A 23,339-nucleotide genomic window follows, 5' to 3' on the forward strand; every position below is an offset into this window, starting at 1 on the left:
GTGTGGTTACTGTTACCTGTTCAGTGCTCCCTGAGTCAGTTGTGTAGTTGGCCCTCTAACCTGCATGGCCATTGGAGTCTTGTGCAGTTTGTCAGTAGCTAACGAGGCAGCGGGTCTCTGTAACTGCCCGGGCAGTGGATCTTCCCACACCCACAGGCTGCTCGAGCTTTGAGGCACTGTCCACCCGCCTTGAGAACCTCAAGACTTAAAAATTGAGGACTTGGGGGTCTCTGCGGAGCATATGCAAAGTCTCTAGGCTTGCACGTGGCTTTCTAGATTGTAGTGCACGTTTTCAGAGACCCGTGGACATTTCATCCCAAGCTTTTCCTTTCAATTAATTTTTTTTGGCACGCCTCCCTCCCCCTCACCACTGCCTGAGGCAGCCACAGAGGTACCACAGTGACAGCGGCCACCGGCGGCTGCTGACGAGTGCTTTGGAAGCTCTTGGGAGGGCAGCTTTTAGCCACTGCTCCTCATGTTCCGTGATTACCATCATCCCCAACGGTGGTTTGGTGTTTCCCATCCCCACCGTCTCCTCCCCACAGGTTGCTAGGCCGCGTAGCCAGTTTTCACCATCACGGAGAGATTTCAAGACTAATGCAGAGGCTGGGAAGGTGGCTCAGTGGTAGAGCGCTTGCCTTGCATGCTCGAGGCCCTGGGTTCGATTCCTCAGCACCACATAAGCAGAAAAAGCTGGAAGTGGCGCTGTGGCTCAAGTGGTAGAGTGCTAGCCTTGAGCTGAAGAGCTGAGGGACAGCGCCCAGAGTTCAGGCCCCACAACCGGACCCCCCCAAAAAAAAGACCAATGCAGACCTTGAAACATAGGGAAGGACACAGGGCAAGCTCAAATACACCTGTTATGTTAACTGAGGTTCAGCCGTGTCTCCGGGATAAACACCGCGTGAAGCCTGGTAATTACAGGGCCAGAGGATGCGGGGGCTTTGACCGTCATCGGTGGCATTCTCTTCTCCCTGCCTTTCTGGAGAAGGGGCCTCATTCTTACACTCTGACTGGCACCGGCTTTAGCACACAGTTGTAGTAACGGCAGCCTTGCTGTAGGAAAGCTATTGCGTTGAGATGCGGGCGATGCGGCTGTGACAGCGTCGCCTCGCCCAGAGCGGTTATCACCACCTCCCATGCATCGCTTCCGAAGCTTTCCCTCGGCTAAACAGAAAGACCTATTCTTTATTCAAGGGTATCTGAGTTAGAATCGTATCCATTAAGACACATAATTACACTGTTTTCTGGGAGGTAGTCTATTTTAGGCTGTAGTTAGTTTGTACTAAATTAAGCCTGTTTGACATGAGTAGGCCAATCTCCTCTAATGTATTTGCGTGCATACTGGGAGAAGCTTATGTTGATAAGGTAATTATACATTGAGTGTACTATCATATTTAAAACAAAGCCTCTATAAAATAAGTATTACTAGCACTGCACACATCTTCGATGTTTTCTTGATTCTATTACTTTAAAAACAAGCCTTTCGTTTACATGCATAGTTTTGCATGTGTGAGGCCACAGAGTCTTCAGACAGATGGGTCTATAGGATGAACATACTTGCGTTGTAGGAGACAGTATTCGTTCAAGTGAAATTAGCTATGTAATGGCATCATGTGTCTTCACTTGCGCCAGCTCCGGCGTCGCTCCACTTCTACGTGATTGGAACTGAGCTTAGAGAGGTCATGGCGTGACTCATGTCAAGTGGCTGGTACGCAGCAGACGCACGAGACGAGTTGGCCGTGGTGTCTCAGGCTGCTGGTGTTGGTGTTCGCTCTTCCCACTATGGCGCATCCCTCGCTCACCCACACCGCTCGGAACTCTTTATCTGGGGATAGTTAGCAAACCTGTTAGACTTCTTAAACAACGTGAAGCCCTCACGAGAAAGCTGTTGTCACTTGATGTGGTGAAATGTTGTTCACGTTCCCTTCACTTCGGTTTTGCTTTGTGACTTCTGTTTTGTGGGGCACATAGATTTAATAGAAGTTCTCTGCGCAGATCTGTGTAAGAAACAGATCCCTTGACAGACTGAACCTCTAAGCACATACTGTAAATGCAGGTAAACAAATTCATTTGGAAGAGTTCACATTTTTCTTTGAACTTGACTACTCCTTGGATGATATCACAAAAGCACTTGGGAGCCTTTTCTTCAGTTGGCTCACTACGAATTCAGATTGTGCACATCCAGCCTTAGCACAAGTAGATTCAGATTGTGCATATCCAGCCTTAGCATGAGTAGATTGCTTCAAGTGATTTAAAAGATAATAAACAGCACCTTCTGTGAGCCAGGTTACCACTCTTCCCATTACAAATACAGCGCTGAGCAAAACGAAACTCTGGGGCCTCGGGGGTCGTATTCCAGTGGAAGAAGAGTTTATCGTGTGAAGTGCTGTGAAGGATAAGGGAAGAGAGGATGGTTGGGGACCTGTGTGAGTCAGCTGGGCTAAAGAGGCCGTGCTGGCGCTGTTGGGAGGCGAATGGCCTCTTTAAGGGCTGAGATGTTGAAGATTCGCTGCCCAGATGTTGGACCCAGAAGCCCAGAGGTGATTAAATCACAAAGGCTCGGATATCTCGTGGAGGAAGCCACCGACAGATTTACAGTTGGGTGACATCAGAAGTTGACAAACTTCCTACTTTTGATAGGGCCAAAAGAAGAAGGCCATGAGCCTTGGGGGGGTCTATGTTTTATCATCCCCTAAATCCTTCTCTGTGCTCAGTGAAAGATTCAGTAGGCAAGGGAAAGAAAAATAACGTTGAACTGAGTTGAAGACCTTCCTACCACCAACTCTAGAGCTAAGCCAGCATTTTATACCCTCATCTAAAGTACAGATTCATGAAAAGTACTAGTGAGTTACTCACAGGGAAGGTTGGGAAGAAAAGTCTCCTTCGAGGTGAAGAGAATCTCAGAGGTGAGGAAATCAGTTACAGCGACATTGTCAAGTTCTCCACTTCTGGGCTCCTGTCAGCACGTATTCTTTTATACGATCGGAGGGAGGCCCTCCTGGTGGTGGAAGGCAGAGGTGGGGCAACCGCAGAGCAGACGAGGGCAGGCTGGCAGCGCCCTCGACTGAAGCACAGCGCACGGCGCGAGTTCTCCCTGAAGACAGGCTGCTGGGCCGTGTCCCCATTTAAACCATGGGTGAGGAAAGGATACTGTGCAGACGAGGTGAGCCGATGGATTACAATTGATCTGTGATGGCTTAGTGTCTACCTATTACGCCTCAGGCGTGTCTGATGGATTCAAATGGCCATGCAGAAATACCCCAATTTTGACCTTTCCATTCAGCATGGCTAATGGTACTCCTGCCACTGACATTAGTGTATTTTACAGGCACAACTATACCGCAGCTGAGCAGTTCATCACAGAGAACCCTAGTTTTCTGTAGGGACGGCAGCTGGATGCTGATTGATCACTTGTGCGTGAGCTCCTTACCCATGAGGGCTGCTCCTCCACCTGCTCGCTTCAGGGCACAGGCGTACGTTAGAATCACCCTTCAAGCCTGTCTGACACAACAGAGGGCCATTCATGGGGCTCACTAGGGAGACAAATATCTCTACAAACTCCTTTCATAGCGATTTATTTCACAACAAATGAATTTCACTTCTAAATCTAGCCTGACAAGCAGTCTTCCTGGAGAACAAAATTATTCTGAGCGGAATGTGAGACTTCTGGCTGGGAAAGAGCACCAGGCTCTTTCTAGAAGAAACTTGCGGATTGGGCCAGAGTTGACTGCTGAAGGCAAATATCCCTTGTTTTATCTTCAAGAGTCTTTTTTTTATACCGTCTTTGTAATCTGGAGAAAGTCGACGGCTCTAGGTGATGTAAATCAAGCTCCTTAACCTGCAGCTCCACTTCGCGCATCTGTGCAGCTGGAGGTCTGCTAGACCCAGGACTCGCTGCCACTGCCAGGAATCCAGGCCCACTCTGGAGAACGAATGCTCGCTCCAGCATTTGAATTCCACGATCCATGCAGGAAAATGGTTTTCCATGCATTATATTAGTTCTTAGAGCTATTATTTTCCCCCAAGGATTTCCATTTTGCTTTGAGATTTTACTTTAAGTATTTGGTCAACTTTAAGAAACTTAATACATATTAAATAATTGCATCAGTAATCCCTATCAGTTGATAGTGCACAAAAAGGTAACATAACACCTTACTCTTGGAAGCTGTGTTTCCATTGTGTGAGCGCACACGTGCACACTGGAGCTTGAACTCAGGGCCTCCTATTTTTGCATGGCTCTTTAAACCAAGGATGGTCTTTTAGGAAGTGGCGCTGTGGCTCAAGTGGTAGAGCGCTAGCCTTGAGCTGAAGAGCTGAGGGACAGCACCCAGGCCCAGAGTTCAAGCCCCCATGACTGACAAAAAAAAAAAAAAAAAAAACCAAAAACCGAAAAATAAAAAAGGATGGTTTCTACCATTTGAGCCATGACTCCATTTCTAGCATTTTGTGGTCAATTGAAGTAAGAGTCTGAACTTTTCTGTCTGGCCTGGCCTTGTACCCTGATCTTCTGATCTCAGGCTCCTGAATAGCTGGGATTGTAGGTGTGAGCCACCAGCACCTGCCCATGTTTGCACTTTTTAGGGATTTATTTTAAGCTTCTTTCTAACCTGTGTGTGACTAATAAAATCAACTAGAATTTGTTTTAATTTCCAGGTAAAGAGAGTATTAGGTGTAGTAGCTAAAGCCCAAAGCTTTGTACTCTTTGGAAATTTTATTTGACATCAGTCCTGCTCAATTGATGCTCCTTTTATTTTTATTTATTTATTTATTTATTTATTTATTGGTCCAGTCGTGGGGCCTGAACTCTGGGCCTGGGCGCTGTCCCTCAGCTCTTCAGCTCAAGGCTAGCGCTCTACCACTTGAGCCACAGCACCACTTCTGGCTTTTTTTCTTTTTACTTATGTGGTGCTGAGGAATCGAACCCAGGGCCTTAGGCATGCAAGGAAAGCACTCTACCACTGAGCCACCTTCCCAGCCCTTGATGCTCCTTTTCAATGGAGTATTTACTGTGTACTAGACTTGAGCATGAAAACATTAACTGTGTGCTCTCAAGAAAGTAAGAGTCATCAATGCATACAGCCTTACAATCTTGTCTGAATAGAACGTTGTGGGAAAGTATGGGGAATATGTTACATACGTTATACTCCAAAAGTGTGAGAATCACACAGTTCAAATGCATGTTGCTATTTTGTACTATATGATATTGAATTATTTTAGTATTTTATTTCAATGCAAATTTATTAAGTCCTATGTCATAAAATCAGCCCATTTGGAAAGACAGTGTATAAATGGGCTTGCCTTGAAAATAGAGAAAAAAACTTATTGCAAGCTTTAGAGAATAACTTGCATCTTATGGAGAACCAGAAGCATTATAATAAACTATTCATCTTAAAATTTAAACTATTATAATAAACTATTGATCTTCAACTTGTAAAGCATTTACTATGCTATGCTATTTTAGTTGGAAAAAGAAAATGGCCATAGTCATGAAATTTACTCTAAAGAAAGAAAATATGTTTGGACCTAGAGTGTGTGTGTCTAACTTGAATTATTTTAAAAATTGGGTCAAAAGAGCAACATGTGAAAGCTGATGAAGTATAATGTAAAGCGAGACTGGAACTTTCTTTCCTTCAGTCTCGGGAACCTCAGAGATGGGGATTACAATTGATGCGTTCCGTTCCTCCTCTCGCCACTGGGGGTCACTGTAACGACGTTGCTGGAACAGACTTAAACCGTCCTTGAGTTCTTTGAGGTCTGTACTAGAGAACAGCAGTAGGAATCTCTAGCGTTCTCAGAAATCATCTTTCTTTTAGCATGGATGTGTTGCTTTACAATTTGAGGTAAGAGTATTTAATTAAAACGATTTTAGCATTACAGAGTAATTAGGCTTTTATGCCTTTCATTCACATTTGAATTTAAAACACAATGAACAATTAATTGCCTATCTAATTAAGTTTCACTCAGAATCTGGTTATGACCATGAAGTACTCAACATCTCCATTAATAAAGTAGTTATGGAGCCTTTTACAAGCCATCCCTCAAATATATAATGGGACTAGATACATACATAGTTAGGTTGTGGGCAATATTAAAAAATATGGTCATTAAAAATGCCCTCTTCTGCAATTCTTACTTTTTCTTGCTATCTTTCCTTTTCCCTCCCTCTTCTTTCTCTCTACTTTCTCCCTCTCTCCTCCCTCTTTTTATTCTTTGTTTCTTCCCATCCTTCCTTCCACTCTCCCTCCCTCCTTCCCTTCTTTGTGTCCAACCTCTGTTGGATGCTTGTTGCTTTGGATAGAAGCTATGGTCTTACAAGGAGACCAGTGCATGCCCATGAGACAGAGGCTTGGTTGCAGATAGCTGAGAGGATGATCTTTGTGAGTGGAAGCAAGGCTGCTACCGGCTGATGGAGGATTAGGGCTGGGAGTGTGTAAGGAGGACGGAGCGGATGGGGTTGCGTGGGCATTTGAGGAGAAATACTTTGAGCAGCCATAGAGATGGGGGGAGGAGGAAGGAGGCAGCGATGCGGAGGCCCCGCCTACTTGTGCCGGCTTTCCGATTGGTGAGTCCCAGGAACACTGGTTAGCAGGGGAGTTGAGGGACAAATAATTGGATTGATTTTGCCGGGAGATTGCACCATAGATGGATGATTTATGCCAAAGAGCTGTGGCGATCTACCCTAGGTCCCTAGGCTACTTTGTCTTTAGAGCCTGGCTAACTGGATATTTCACATTTGTTTGCAATCATACAATGTCTGGTTTTCTGCGACTCGGCTTACTATTCATGTAGAATGTTTGCAAGGTTCACCCTTACATAACATGAATCACTGCTTCATTCTGTTTTTATGATTGCTATTCCATGGTGTTAATATGAGGAATTTTGTTTTGGCGATCATCTATAATGTATCCCTGAACATTTGTGTACGAATTTTTGTTTGTTTGTTTGTTTGCTGGTCCTGGAGCTTGAACTCTGGGCCTGGGCACTGTTCCTGAGCTTCTTTTCCTCTACCACTTGAGCTATACCATTTCTGGCTTTTTTTGAGTAGTTTATTAGAGTTAAGAGTCTCCCAGATTTTCTGGCCTGGGCTGGCTTCAAACCGTGATCCTCAGCTCTCTGCCTCTTGATAGCTAGGATTACAGGCGAGGGCCACCGGCGCCTGGACGTATTTTGACATTTTAAACGCACAATTTCTGGTAAGGGTGCAAGTGGTTTGTGTTTCGTAAGTCATGTTCCTTATTAAGCTTGACTTAATGAAAGCTTTTGCTGTAGCAGAAATCCCTGCTCAGGGAAGACTGAGGACCAGAGAGCTGGGGTTTGGAGTGAAGGATGGCACCCCCCCCCCCCCAGACAGATGAAGGGTATTAACCAACTATTCACAAGCCACCGGCCGGGATTAGTAAAAGGACAGAAAGCCTCTGGGTGGGGCTCTGCCCTGGACAGTTTGTGCTCAGCTGGCAGGAATCTGGGGTATTTGCTCCGAATCCCAAATAGATGGCAGAGAGCTGGCAGGGGCCTGACTGACTGGCTAGGTGTGCGACCTGCAGCCGCCCAGGCTCATCAAATCCAGGGCTTCTCCTTGACCTCGGCCTCCTCCTTGTCCAGTTTCTGCTATGGCGTATCTGAAGGGAGAAACGCAGGACGATGCCTGTCTGGAGAGAAACACAGCCACCCACGCCTGCTTTCTTCTCATAAAAAGTTGTGCTTGAAAGGTGACTTTTTTTCTTCTGTTTTTAGACTCAAAAGCTTCTTCAAGGCAGGCTTTTTGTTTGTTTGAGAATTCAATTTAAAAACTAGTAAACTTCTCAACTATCTGTTTCTGGTTACTTCCATGTATAAACAACTGTACCAAAGGATTTTCCCTAGACATAGCTCTTAAATCTACTTTATTTCTTTGTTTCCTTGCCACCAGTACCTTCCTGCTCCTGTTCTCTTGAAACTTGTGGGGCCCCTGGAGACCATAGCTTGGACAGGGAGATAGAAATCCTAAGAGTCTGACAAGTGTACCTTCATAGACCATCACAGCCACAACTGACCAAGTTTCCGTCACCCACAAAGCTTTGTCTATGTCTTGCCGGTGAGCGTCTACCCTTGTACCCACTTGTGGCCCCAGGAAACCAGGCAACTGTTTTCTGTCACTATCGGTTAGAGTTGCAGGGAGAGTGGTCACAGGCCCTGTGTGCCCGCCGCTCTGGTTCAGCATATGCGTCGAGACTCATTTGTGCTGCTGCTTGTTTTAGTAGTGCATTCTTTTAAGTCAGTGATTTGGATTATATTTTGTTAAACCTTTTGCATGTTGATGGGTCTTTGGGGGTAGTTTCAAGTGTGGAGTTATTACAAATAAAACAGTGATAACGTATATTAGTACAAAAGTTTTCCTTCCTTCCCTCTCCCTCCCTCCTTCCTCCTCTCTCTTCCTCTCTCTTCCTCCCCCTCTCCCTTCCTTCCTTCCTTATTATAAGATTATAAGCAGTTGTACCAATGGATTTCATGTCCTTATGGGCTATTTGTATAAGCTCTCTTAAGAAATATTGCAGCAACTCTTTTGTTTAAGCATTTATTTTGTGGAGCTGTGGATTGAACCCAAAGGCTCACAGTCCTAGGCTAGACCACTGAGATGGGCCCTCGGATCATTTCGCCTCTTTTGAGCTGAGTTTCTGTCATTTGGGGATTAAGTGATGAGCTTACCAAATATACTCCGGGGAAAAATTTCCATTATATGTTGCTAATATTTTCTCTCAGTCACTAGCTTATTTTCTCATATGCATTAACTATATCTTTTGAAGAACTAATTTTAATTTTTCTATCCAAACTTATCAGTTTTTCTCACATAGTGAATAGTTTTATTTATTTTTTCCTCGCTAAGAAATCTTTGCCTTAACCCGAGCTTTCTCTTCTCTGTTTTCATGCAGACATTTTCTAATTTAGTTTTCATTTTAGGTTGGTGATTTTTTTTTCATATATAGGATGAAAGGTCAGGGGTCATTTTTTTCATCTGGAGATAAAATTGTTCCTGTACTAATTATTTGAACACACTATTCTTTCTCTATTGAATTACATGGACTTTTTGTCCAGAATCCTTTTCCTTTCACCCTTTCTTTTTCTTCTCCTTTCTTTACACAAATATTAGAATTTCCAAGCACTTTGCTGACTCTGGGTTATGTTGGTGACAAAATAGTGTTTCCACTGCCATCGTGGTGGTGTATATGTGTACCGATATACATCAGTAGACATACACACACGTACATGTGTGTGTGACCGGGCATCTGTATACCCATATACATCAATAAACATACACACATACATAGTATGCATGTGTGTGAGTGTTAGCACAAGATTGCTAAGCCATGCCCCTGTTCTGTTTTTCACTTGGTGTGTCCCTGGGCTTGGTCCACCGCTTTCATGTTTCCTCTTTTTCTGGGATCACATGAAGCAGCGTTCCTGCCCAGGCTGGGCTGGTGTCACAGCTCTCCCAGGTGTGCGTTTACACACGTAGCCTCAAGCCACACTCACCCCATTTCCAGACTCCCAAACTGCTGGTATTGCAAGCATGAGCCACCAGCGTCTGGCTAATTCTTGTTTTCTCTGTTTTACAGAATATTTAACCTAGTATCACAGAAAACATTACTTGGTGATTTTGCAAATGACAACTGTGTTATTCAAAGTAGAGGGAAGAAACTAGAAAATGATATTCATGGAAAATGCGCAGGAAAACATGGATGAAATCCTTTCTGTTCATCATCGATTGCTTTCAGAAGTAAAATATTCCATGAACTTTGCCAAGTAGAAATAAGAACATTTTATTTCAAACCTATCTTCCTCCCACCAAAACCCAAAACAAAAAAATGCATGAACTTAAGGCTAATTTCCTGTCTGTCTTTAATTTTGCAGTACACAGTTTTGCGTTAGACCTATATTGACTTTTCTTATTGCTGTTGTTTTGGTGCATGTTGCATTCCAGATTATTTTTCTGGCATCTGATAATGTGGTTTGTGGTGTGGTTTTATCCTACTTCTTAATCAGATGGAACAACACACTACTTATTATTTAGTTGCACATGTAAATAGACGAAATGGTAGTGTTCTTGTAAGAACGTCACTGTGAGTCCACAGCAAACCTAGGTAACTGGCACCTTCTCTGGAGCTATGTTTCAGTTCTTCTAAGAAATGAACATATCTTCCATTGATTGATTTCATAAGCTAGCTTCTAGTTCTGTTTCCCACCCATATGAAGGCTTAGAATATCTAGACTACAGGGTGGGTACTGGTGGCTCACACTTGTAATCTCTGGCTACTTGGGAGACTGAGCTGGGGGGGGGACAGTGGTTCAAAGCTAGCTCAGGAAGTGGAGTCTAAGCAGCAAAAAGACTGTCTGGAAGCGTGGCTCACGTAAGCAATCGGAGCAGGAATGCAAAAGTCTTGAGTTCGGGTCCTGGTGCTAGCAGAAAAAAAAGCATGGGAGACTGTGTGGGATGGAGGGAGCTGAAGAAGATGGCAGCAACAATGTGGAAGGGTGGGCGGGTGGGCAGGAGCGTGGAGAGCGGAAGAGTCCCCGTGTAAGCACGCTGGGTTGCATGCCAGAAGCGTGGAGAGCGGAAAAGTCCCGGTGTAAGCATGCTGGATTGCATGCCAGGTGCTTTTCCTTTTTCATAAATTGTATTTTTTAAAATAGTTTTAAGAGTTCTTTGTATGTTTTGGGTCCCAGATCTCCCCCCGCCCCACTTCTCCTTATATTTAAGTGCTGAGGTTTGAACTCAGGGCCTTGAGCTTGCTAGGGCAGGTGCTCCATTTCTGAGTCATGCAACGGCCCGATGAATCCACGTTCCTACAGCACCATGCTTATTCATGAGTACTGTGAGTGTCTTGTAATTTACACGATAACCTTGATTCTGCCCTCCTATTTCTGGTGGTATTGCTGGCTCATGAGCAGGAACAGATAGTAATAAATGCATCATTGCTATTATTTGGAACAAATAGTTACCTGCTAGCTCAATTAAGAATATACAGAATTAAAATTTTATTCTTTCTCCAGTCTGTTCCTTTCTCTATGTGGATGCGGGTTTCGGACTGAGATCGCTTTTCTTTTCTCTAGAGCGTTGTCTTCTCTTTTAGCGTTTCTTGTGTGCAAACCTCAGGGCAAGAAAACTCCTGCAATTTGTCTTCTTCTGAGAAAGGCAAATTTATTTGTTTTTGAGGAATAATTTCGTAGGATACGCAATTCTAACTTTGTTTCCCCCGCCCCGGTCCACTTCTCTGCATTCTGAACATTTTATGACTCTATCTTCTATGCTTACGTGATTTCTGAGAGCTGGGCGTATTTCTTATCTTTGTTCATATGTAGGTCCGCTTTAAAAACATTCCCCTCTAGCCCTTTACAGGATTATTTTTGTCTTTTCCTTTGTTTTCCTACATTTTGGATACAAAATGTTTACTTACAGGTTTTTGGTGCATTTATCCAGTTTGGTATTTTCTGAGCTTCCTGGATCGGTGATTTGGTATCTGGCGTTACTTCTAAGTCATTATTGCATCAAGTATCTGTTCTGGTCACCACTTCCTCTCCTCTGTGTCCATTTTGCCCTTGCACATAGCCTGCTTTGAATAGGTGTCACAGTTCTCTGCATTTCAGTTTTGGAAGAGCCTTTTGAGACATCTTCAGTCTTACTGTTTTCATCTGTGTCCAATCTACCACTGACCTCGCACAGGTGTTCGGTTCCTGTGGGTTTTTCTTTTTCCTGGCATTTTTTTCTGATTTCTTTCTTAGCACTTAAGTTGCCCATCTGTTCTTGCAGACTGTGCATACTCTTTCATACAGCCTTTAGGATATTAATCAATGTTATTTTGAATTCCCAAGTGTGAAGTTTAACATCCTTGCCACATCTGAATCTTGTTCTGATGCTTGCTCTGTGTCTTCCAATGGCCGTTTCTGCGGTGTACTTTGTAACTTTTCCCCCATAGCCAGGCCTTGGGGACTGTGAACAGGATGCAGTGGTAAATAGGCCTTCCTTAGCGTAGCGGTAAGATACCGAGGGAGCAGAACCGGTCAATAGTGCCGTGATCAGGTCTCAGGAGTCTAGTGGGCATGGACCTCTGGAATGAGAACAGAGTTAAGTGTTTCATGGTCTCCACCTCACCCCTTAGGTGAGACCGGATGGCTAGGTCCGGCTCAGTATCTTCCTCCTCTCAGACCTGCTTGATTCTGAACCCACCCCTGCCCTGCCCCCACCCCCAGCAGATGAAGATCTGGTTAATAGGTTCTCCTAAAGCCAGTTCTGTCAAAAGCCGAATGCTCTGCTACTTTTTTTTTAATTTCTATTTATCTATTTATTTATTTTTTTTGAACAGCTGTATTTATTGTGACAAGCTGCCATAGAAACAGCAGCAATAACAACAACAACAACACAAAAACCAAGCTGGATGGGGGTGGCTGACACCTGTAATCCTAGCTACTCAGGAGGCTGAGATGTGAGGATCGTGGTTAGAAGCCAGCTGAGGCAGGAAAGACTGTGAGTCTCATTTCCAGCTAACCAGCTCTGGTGCTTTTTAAATTGGCAGTTTTTCCCCAATCTCCCTGTCTCTAACATTGACTCTGAGAACCTGCTCGAGGTTCTAGAAGCAAGACTTAGCAAAAATGTGGATGGCCCCCAGGCAGTGCGCTCTAGTCCCTGCCCCTCACCGAGGTGTATGTGGCTCCTGGTTGCTGACCAGCAGTGTCTGGAGATCTTTTTCCTACAATTTTCTGGTCTCAGTTTCCCTGCTCCAGCCCTGGGCCCACGGAGCTTTTGCTTGTGGGTTTCTGCTCTGATAAGCTGGGATTATTTATTTGGCCTGGCTGCTTCCCCGAGCTTTTTTTGCTCAAGGCTATAAGCTCTTTACCACTTGGACCACAGCTCTACTTTCAGCTTTTTTTTTTTTTTTTTTTTTGCTGATTAATGGGAGGTAAAGAGTCTCATGGACTTTACTGCTGGGGATGGTTTTAAAACAGGATCCTCTGATCTCAGCCTCCTGAGCAGTTAGGATTACAGGTGTGAGCCATCTGACTGTGGTTATTTGTCTCCAAAGCTTCCTGGCAGTGGTTTCTCTGTGATCTCACATCCCTGCCAGATAAGAAGGGCTCTTGGTTTTTCCATTTGTTCAGCTGTCTGTGTGCTGTTAGGATGGAGTAGTAACATCCAAGCTCCTTGCTTGCCAGACTGGAGACCTATTACTCAATTTTAAGTCAGAGTCATTTTTTTTCTCCCTTTTCTCAATGAGTTACCGAGCACATAAAATTTGTCTTTCAAAGATAGAATCTCTTGGCAGGCGCTGGTGATTGATGGTTGTGAAGCTAGCTACTTGAGAGGCTGAGGCTGGGGTGATGGCCGTGTGAGAGGCGAGCTGAGCTGTGAAGGGGTGCGCCCGCCACCCGGACACGGGACACTGCCCCCGCGGGTCACACCCAGGCACCCAGCACGACGCTCTCTCAGAAGCAGGGCTGAGGGCCTAGCTCATGAGAACGGAAGGCCTGCGCGGCGAGCGCGAGGCTCCGAGTTCCAGCACCACCACCAGAAAAGAAAGGAAGGAAGAAAAGAGAACCGGTGCAGCCTTCTGAACGCCGGAGGAGTGTGGGGTGCGCCGTCGCCCTGCGGTGCAGCAGCTTCCTGCCATCCAGGGACGCAGCCTCACAGAGCCATTACCAAGCAGAGAGGCTGCGAACTTACTGTAGCTGACCTTTTTTATAGGTATTTTCTGTGCATTCTGATAATCTCTGTTAATTGATGCATTTGTGCCATAGTCAGCAGAATACTCGATCAGACTTTAAAATACCTGTGCGTCTCCTCAAGGTTTTTACTTCTTTATTTATTTATATTGGGACTTACTGTATATATTTTTTCCAGTCTCTGCCTCCCAAGTAGCTTGAATGGATACTTTTCGTTGCAGTTGTTGCTGCTGTTTTTGGTACTGGCATTTGAACTCGGGGCCTCAACATTTTTTTTTTTCTGGTTGGTCGTGGGCCTGAACTCTGGGCCTGGGCGCCATCCCTCAGCTCTTCAGCTCAAGGTGAGCGCTCTACCGTGGGAGCCACGGTGCCACTTACGGTTTTCTGGTGGTTAATTGGAGATAAGAGTCTCATGGTCTCTCCTGCCCAGGCTGGCTTTGAACCGCGATCCTCAGATCTCAGCCTCCCGAGTAGCTAGGATGACAGGCGTGAGCCACCAGCTCTTGGCTCTCAACATTTTTTCAATATATATATATATTTATTGCGAAGATGTACAGAGGGGTTACAGTTACATGAGTAAGGTCATGAGTCCATTTCCTACTGAGCATTGTGACACCCTCCTTTATTTTTCTCCACCATTCCATTTCTTCCCTCCCCACTCTCTAACTCTTTCCTCCCCCGCCCCACCCCCGTCCCTGAGTTGTGAAGTCGTGTTCAGCACAGTGTCGTGTTCAGCTCAGTGTCGTGTTCAGCACAGTGTCGTGTGCAGCACAGTGTCGTGTTCAGCTCAGTGTCGTGTTCAGCACAGTGCCGTGTTCAGCTCAGTGTCGTGTTCAGCACAGTGTCGTGTACACCACAGTGTCGTGTTCAGCTCAGTGTCGTGTGCAGCACAGTGTCGTGTTCAGCACAGTGTCGTGTTCAGTGTCGTGTTCAGCACAGTGTCGTGTGCAGCACAGTGCCGTGTTCAGCTCAGTGTCGTGTTCAGCTCAGTGTCGTGTTCAGCTCAGTGTCGTGTACACCACAGTGTCGTGTTCAGCACAGTGTCGTGTTCAGCACAGTGTCGTGTTCAGCACAGTGCCGTGTTCAGTGTCGTGTTTAGCTCAGTGTCGTGTTCAGCACAGTGCCGTGTTCAGTGCCGTGTTCAGCTCATCGTCAGCCTGTGTCCTTGCTTCACGCTCTCAGTGTTTTTAAAAATTAATCTAACATTTTTTATTCCTATTATTTTTGAAAATAAGTAGTAATTTATTGCAAAAAATTTAATGCCTCCCAAACACATAATAAAGCAATGTAAACTTAATGCTAGGTAAAAGCAATTTTCCAAAATATATACCTACTAATGAAAACAGCCTATTACACAAATATAAAACATGTCCAGAAATGAAGTCAAAGTGGAATACCCCCCAATCCTCCTTAAAATTCTACATTGACTTAACTATGAGACTTTTTTGTACCTCATGACATTCACAATCATTCAGACTTAGTGTCGTCTACTGTGGGGAAGCCACTGGAAGGGACGTATGACACACACACCTCATTCAGAGACTTACTTGTATCGGGTGTGGGAGTCATTTTCTTAAGATTTTCAAGAAAACACTGAAAAGATTTCTTAGTTTCTTTATATTTTCACCTTGCTTCTTGTTTGTCTCCTTCCTCTGTCTGGATTTCATAGGCAGTGAAAGTCTGCTCTTCCTACTCAAGTTAATTGGTCCAATGGAAACCAAAGGCCCCAGAAAAGCTAGAAGAAAGGGACAGTAGCAAGTCACTTGATCTGAGGACAGGAGGCTTGCGCACGATGCAGGCCTGGCGTGCAGGCTCAGCCACTCTCCTGGCCTCCTCCGGAGCTCGGGCTGCTCTGCCAGCAGCCACAGCTGCCACCAGACATGCCGTCAGGAAGTGGTCCACGTTGATGATATTTTTAGTTGTACAAAGGATTTGCCACGTAACAAAACAGTTATGAATACAATACACCTTGCTTTGGTGGACAGATCCTCTATTACTGAGTCGTATCTCCAGCCCTTTTAAGTTGGATGCTGCCTCCTGCCTGGGCATGTTCCTGGACTGTGGTCCTCCTTATTTTACTTCACTCTGGGATGACAGGCTTGCACTACCATGCCCAGGCTCTACTAGATGGAGCCTTCTAATCATAGGAAGCTAGGGTGATAGGCGTTAGCCACGGTGCTGGGATTCTGAATGTTACTCACAGCTCGCTAAGGTATTTAATTTCCCTTTGAAGTTGATAGTTACTTTTTTATCTTCAGTCTTCTACATATATTTTGCTATTGCTTTTCTATCCTCTCCAACAGAAGTCTGAATATGTCCATGTCGGTGCCTTGGCCAGCATTTGGCATTATGTATATTCTATCACATTCTATCACATTCATGTTGTGTGTGTGTGTGTGTGTGTGTGTGTGTGTGTGTGTGAAGCAGAGGCCTCTCTCTAGGACTTGGCACCCGCTCTTTCTAGCTGCCATGGATTACTCTTTGCTCAGCCTGGGCTGAACTCCTAGGATGACAGAAGGAATACCTTGTTCTAGAAAACAAAAGAAAATATTTAGGATGGATTAGCATTTTTAGGAATGTTTTTGTTCCTGGATTTTCCCTCTGTCCCTACCTACAAGATACATAGTGGGTAGGGACTAGTAAGTACCTCGGCTGCATTTGTTCGCCCTTTGCCCCTCCTTTTCTGTGTCCTTCCTTACCTTCTGAAGGACAGCTAAACAAGACAAAAAGAAAAGGCAAACAAAAAACAATGAAGAGAAAACCTCTCTTGTTTCCAGTCCTGGGTGATATTGCAGCTCTTCTTTATCATGTTACATCAGATTAGAAGGAGAGACATAAGTGCTAAGGACCAGGAATATAGCCTTACCTTGCACACCGGGACATGCCTGCCTCTAAAATGTGCTCGCGTCTGCAGGCCAGGTAATGGTGGGTCTGTTTGTGCTGCAGGTCTGAGAACCATTGGCGTCATCACCAAGTTGGATCTCATGGATGAGGGGACGGACGCCAGGGACGTGCTGGAGAACAAGCTGCTGCCTCTGCGCCGGGGTAATGTTCTGTGCTTGGACGGCCAGGCCCAGGGCCCGCGCCCGGGTAGCGTTCTGAGCTTGGCGGCCAGGCCCAGGGCCCGCGCCGGGGTAACGTTCTGAGCTTGGACGGCCAGGCCCAGGGCCCGCGCCGGGGTAACGTTCTGAGCTTGGACGGCCGGCCCAGGGCCCGCGCCCGGGTAGCGTTCTGAGCTTGGCGGCCAGGCCCAGGGCCCGCGCCGGGGTAACGTTCTGAGCTTGGACGGCCAGGCCCAGGGCCCGCGCCGGGGTAACGTTCTGAGCTTGGACGGCCAGGCCCAGGGCCTGCGCCGGGGTAGCGTTCTGAGCTCGGACGGCCAGGCCCAGGGCCCACGCCGGGGTAGCGTTCTGAGCTTGGTGGCCAGGCCCAGGGCCCGCGCCGGGGTAGCGTTCTGAGCTTGGCGGCCAGGCCCAGGGCCCGCGCCGGGGTAGCGTTCTGAGCTTGGCGGGCAGGCCCAGGGCCCGCGCCGGGGTAGCGTTCTGAGCTTGGCGGCCAGGCCCAGGGCCCAGGGCGCTTGGCTTGAACGCCTTCCGCTGCTGTACGGGTGGAGATCTTATTAGCTGCACCCCTTACAGAATGACCCAGAAGGAGAACCTTTCCTTGCAATAACAAGATCAGGAGAACAAGTAGTGAAAGAGGTTTCAAGAGGGATCAGACATGTCTATCGATGTGTGTAGCGCTATTGTGCTTCGAGTCTGATGTTTGCCGCTCTTTGGCACTGCGGGAAAGAGGCAGATCCTCCTGAAAGGCAGGAGGTGGCTCTGACATTAAAGGTGGTGATGAAGCAAGCCCATGTCCTCAGAGAACGCTGTGCAGGCCGCTCAGTCCCCGGCCTCAGTGCTCTGTCTGCCCCTTGGGGCCTGCTGGAAAGCCTTGAAATCTGCCTGGAATACGAGGTGGGAGAGTGCCAGGCACCGTGTGTGTGTGTGTGTGTGTGTGTGTGTGTGTGGACCAGAAGCGTGCCAGGCACCACACGTGTGTGTGTGTGTGTGTAGACAGGAAGCGTGCCAGGTACCACACGTGTGTGTAGAGTCGGGAAGCGTGCCAGGCACCACACGTGTGTGTATAGACAGGAAGCGTGCCAGGCACCACACGTGTGTGTGTGTGTGTAGACAGGAAGCGTGCCAGGCACCACACGTGTGTGTGTGTGTGTGTAGTGATGGGAAGCGTGCTGGGCACCACAGGTGTGTGTTCTGTTTCAGGTTATGTGGGAGTGGTCAACAGAAGCCAGAAGGACATAGATGGGAAGAAGGACATCAAAGCAGCCATTGTGGCCGAGAGGAAGTTCTTTCTCTCTCATCCGGCGTACAGACACATGGCTGACCGCATGGGGACCCCTCACCTTCAGAAGGTCCTGAACCAGGTAAGCAGCAGGAGCCGGAGGGCGCGGGAGCTCCTGGGCTGGATGCTTCTTATTCTAAAGTGACATTCATTTAATGATGGAAATTTCAGTCTGAACATAGATTCTTGGATCTACAGAATAACCTTCTCCATGAATTGACTTCACCTTAATATCGCCGACAGACAGTGCTCAGCCCAGGAGCACATACACTTTGGAGCCTACCTTCATACACACTGCACAGTCCCCCTAAGGGGCTGAGCGTGTCTAGCTCTGGAAAGCTCATCTCTTAAGACCTGTGGTTTTGAATACCGTATTGTACAGATGTTAGATTTATTTGCTTCTACCAGCTGGGCTGGTGCTCTGCCACTGAAGCCATGCCTCCAGCATGGCTTTTTGGTAGTTATTTTAGAGATGCAGTCTCATACACTTTTTGTTTTTTGCCAAGATGGGCTCCAAATGGTGATTTTCCAGATCTGAAGGTTCTGAGTAACTAGGATGAGAAGCGTGAACCACCAGCATAGCTTCATTCCTGTTTTAGTTCATAATTTAAAGCATTCAAAAGTCCTGATTCATTAAGCCCTGATTTCCACCAATCTGAAACACATCTTCCCACGTGTCCTGTTTTTCCAAACTAAATGGAATTGGCCTCGGTGTGCCCCACACCCATGGCTCCGCCCACTAGTGTCACACACATTTCTTCCCACTCGAGTTCTGCATCGTGACAGGCGTGCCACTGCCACTTGGTACAGGCTTCCTTCCTGAGTCTCAGCGACCTTGACTTTGTGTGGTGAGCAGCTTTCTTAGCTATATCGTAGCAGGTGTGCGTTAGCGCTCATCTGTCATCGTTGTTGGGCGGCGGTGGTGATGGATGCTCCGGTGTTAGTATCTTGAAGGAATCCGGGGAGGCGTCAGGTGGTGACATCACACCTCAGCCGTGTAGGCAAAGCAACTGAGGATGTTTTAGAAAATAAAAACAGTACATGTCAAGTGACTTACCACAGAGTGCTATAAAACTGATGCTTTTAAAATTAAAAGTAAATAAGCATCCAGAGGCTCCAAGGCTGTGCTTGGTCGCATCATTTAGAAATAGGAATGGATTTCAGAGAAGGAATGCTGCTACGGCAAGCAGGAGCCACACCATCTCCCAGCCTACTGCATGCCCATGACACCGCCTTTTCTTTTTCTTAAGATCACTACCTTCATGTGGATGCAGGCTTGCGAGTGGAAACAAAATCTTCCCTAAGATTTGCTAACACAATGAGGGAAGATAAAGTTGGGATCAGTTAAGTTTTGAGTGCTAGAAAAACAGAAGGCATCTGCCGGCGGAATGGCCATTCCACAGTTAGCCCCGTGACCGAGAGGTTTCTTTAGGCTTGAGAGGCTTCAGCTTGAGGTTGACTGCTCTTCCTGTGGCTTTGAGCGTGTGGCAGCAATTGATCAGGGAAGGAACTCATGGGAGCCAGGGAGCAGACAGAGAGAGAAGAGGCCAGGGTCTCCGGTCTCCCCTCCACGGGCATGCCCGCAGCGCCGCCAGGGTCTCCGGTCTCCCCTCCACGGGCGTGCCCGCAGCGCCGCCTCTCTCTGTTCAATCGTCCTCATCTCCCACGGCACCCACGCTCTGACACACGGGCCTCTGGGGAACATTTGGGATCTGACCTGTGGGAATGGACACACTGACGCCGAGGCGGCCAGCGACACGCCCAGGAAGAATCCGCAGGTGCTCCAATCGTACGTCCGCAGCAGGGAGGAGGAGGAAGCCTGTCTGGGTACCCCGTCTTAAAAGGGGAGAACACGGGGAAGAGGCCTTGCCCCTCACTGAAGGCGTGTCGGGGTTGCGGGGCTGACGAGGAGATGGAGAACGGGGAGAGGCAGAGAGAGGAGCTGAGGCCATGGTGCCAAGGGAAGCCGGGCTGACCTCAGTGTGTCCTTCCCGTCGGGAGCTCGGAAAGCCGAAGGGGCCCAGGTGGGCTGGGTCTTTGCCTGCTCAGCTGGCAGCCCCTCGGTGGGCCTGTGTGACACTACTGGAGGCTTCCCAGGCCTGCGCGTTCACAGCTCACACCTGCGCGCTCACAGCTCACACCTGTGCGCTCACAGCTCACACCTGCGCGCTGACAGCTCACACCTACACGCTCACAGCTCACACCTGCGCCTCACAGCTCACACCTGCGCGCTGACAGCTCACGCCTACACGCTCACAGCTCACACCTGCGCGCTCACAGCTCACACCTGCGCGCTCACAGCTCACACCTGCGCACTCACAGCTCACACCTGCATGCTCACAGCTCACACCTGCGCACTCACACCTCATACCTGCGCACTCACAGCTCACGCCTGCGCACTCACAGCTCACACCTGCATGCTCACAGCTCACGCCTGCGTGCTCACAGCTCACGCCTGCGCACTCACAGCTCACACCAGCGCACTCACAGCTCACGCCTGTGCACTCACAGCTCACACCTGCATGCTCACAGCTCACACCTGCACGCTCACAGTTCACGCCTGCATGCTCACAGCTCACACCTGCACACTCACAGCTCACACCTGCACGCTCACAGCTCACACCTGCACGCTGAAAGCTCACACCTGCGCACTCACAGCTCACACCAGCACACTCACAGCTCACGCCTGCGTGCTCACAGCTCACACCTGCGCACTCACAGCTCACACCAGCGCACTCACAGCTCACGCCTGTGCGCTCACAGCTCACGCCTGTGTGCTCACAGCTCACACCTGCGCACTCACAGCTCACACCTGCACGCTCACAGCTCACACCTGCGCACTCACAGCTCACACCTGCGCACTCACAGCTCACACCTGCGCACTCACAGCTCACGCCTGCGCACTCACAGCTCACGCCTGCGCGCTGACAGCTCACGCCTGTGTGCTCACAGCTCACACCTGCGCACTCACAGCTCACACCTGCGCACTCACAGCTCACACCTGCGTGCTCACAGCTCACGCCTGCGCACTCACAGCTCACGCCTGCGCGCTCCCAGCTCACGCCTGTGGGCTCACAGCTCACGCCTGCGCGCTCACAGCTCACACCTGCACACTCACAGCTCTCACCTGTGTGTTCACAGCTCACGCCTGCGCGCTGACAGCTCACACCTGCGCGCTTACAGCTCACACCTGCGCGCTGACAGCTCACACCTGCGCGCTCACAGCTCACACCTGCGCACTCACAGCTCACACCAGCACACTCACAGCTCACGCCTGCGTGCTCACAGCTCACACCTGTGCACTCACAGCTCACACCAGTGCACTCACAGCTCACGCCTGCGTGCTCACAGCTCACACCTGTGCGCTTACAGCTCACACCTGCGCGCTGACAGCTCACACCTGCGCGCTCACAGCTCACACCTGCGCGCTCACAGCTCACACCAGCACACTCACAGCTCACGCCTGTGTGCTCACAGCTCACACCTGCGCACTCACAGCTCACACCAGCGCACTCACAGCTCACACCTGCGCACTCACAGCTCACGCCTTCGCGCTCACAGCTCACAGCTCACACCTGCGCACTCACAGCTCACGCCTGTGCGCTCACAGCTCACACCTGCACACTCACAGCTCACACCTGCGCGTTCATAGCTCACACCTGTGCGCTCACAGCTCACACCTGCACGCTGACAGCTCACACCTGCACACTCACAGCTCACACCTGCGCGCTCACAGCTCACACCTGCACACACAGCTCACGCCTGCGCACTTGCTTACAGTTCACACCTGTGCACTCACAGCTCACACCTGCGCACTCACAGCTCACACCTGCACACTCACAGATCACACCTGCGCGCTCACAGCTCACACCTGTGCACTCACAGCTCACACCTGTTACGGGTCAGCTATGAAGCCAGAAACCACTGACAATTAAGTCACGATAGATTTAATGAATACAAATATTCAGGATCAAGTATACATGAAGATGGTTTAAAACAGATGAATTCTTATTGCTTGTAAAATACTTTTCTTTTTCCCGTGCTTTTATATTTACATGACCTGCTTTGTTTCTGAGTTTATTACTTACCGTAGGTCAAGCGTATTATGTTTATTCCTTCTTTTAATTCAGAGTTTTCTTCTGTTTTTTGGGTGGTTCTAAGCGTTGGATCTCAGAGCTGCTTGCTAGGCAGATGTACTGAACACGCCTGCAGCCCCTCCCTGTTTTTGTACTGGTTGGACCTTGCTTTCTTGCCCAGGCTTGTGCCCGGACCATCATCTCCCTGCTCCATGCTTCCTGCTGCACTGGGGTGGCGGGCATGCACCATGACACCAGCTTCTTCCATGGAGATGAAGTCTCATGGACATTTTTTCCTGGGCTGGGCTGGGCTGCGCCGTGTTCCTCCCGGTCTGAGCTGCCTCTGTAGCTAGGATTGCAAGTTCTTGCATTTCTACCACACTGAGCTGTACGGTTCCTCGCTGTGAGGCAGAGGAGCTGGTAGATGAGCGGTGGCATCGTTCGTAACTCAGTCATAGTTTAGGGTTTTTTAAGGAATAGAGAGAAAACCCCAAAGAATGTCCGGTGCCTGGGGTTCGGAGCCTGTCGTGATGCTTCTGCGCCCGCCCCCCACGGGGGTCGGCCTGGAACACACGCTTGGTTTCCAGGGCTTGAACGACGCAGCAAGCAGCCGGCATCTTCCCTCAGTCCTGTGTCTGCACTTATGATTTTATTTTGTTTATTTAGCAACTCACCAACCACATTCGAGATACCCTGCCAAACTTCAGGAACAAACTCCAGGGCCAGCTGCTGTCCATCGAACATGAAGTGGAAGCCTACAAAAACTTCAAACCAGAAGACCCCACCAGGAAGACCAAGGCACTGCTGCAGTAGGTCCCTCTCTGTTACTCCTCCTCCGGCCGTGGGAGCATCGGTTGGTTCCTGTTGCACAGCCGTCGGTGCTGACTTACAGTGTGTCTGATCAGATGCGCCCCCCAGCTCTGACCCCCCCAGACCCCTCACGGAGCTTCCTTGTTCTCTTTCCACATGGTACACAAAGGTTTATTTTCAAGTCATTGCTTCAGTTGCATTCACCTCGGTCTGTTGGTCATTCTGTTTTCTGGGACTGAATGAAGTAACTGGGTACCATGCTGTCAGGATGTGACCCGGTATCCCCGAGCCCTTCCATTTCCTCGAGGATTGAAGGCAGAGGTTGCCCATCCCCCCGGGTTCAGCCAGGAGCAGTGGTAACTCCACAGGTTCTGTTGCCTGTCTTAGAAGTGGGTCGACACAGATGGAAGAATGCCT

General features: G+C 48.3%; 1 protein-coding gene across 1 annotated transcript in view; it reads left to right on the forward strand.

The window, feature by feature from the left end:
• Dnm3 (dynamin 3) overlaps positions 1-23,339 on the forward strand; it is a 366,727-nt gene that overhangs the window by 45,181 nt on the left and 298,207 nt on the right. The window contains exons 5-7 of the mRNA XM_013015559.1: positions 16,639-16,737; positions 17,958-18,118; positions 22,779-22,921. Of these exons, the coding sequence (XP_012871013.1) occupies positions 16,639-16,737; positions 17,958-18,118; positions 22,779-22,921 (403 nt within the window). The remainder of the gene's footprint in view (positions 1-16,638; positions 16,738-17,957; positions 18,119-22,778; positions 22,922-23,339) is intronic.

Source organism: Dipodomys ordii, unplaced genomic scaffold, assembly GCF_000151885.1.
Source record: "Dipodomys ordii isolate 6190 unplaced genomic scaffold, Dord_2.0 Scaffold27, whole genome shotgun sequence".
Classification (NCBI taxonomy): domain Eukaryota; kingdom Metazoa; phylum Chordata; class Mammalia; order Rodentia; family Heteromyidae; genus Dipodomys; species Dipodomys ordii.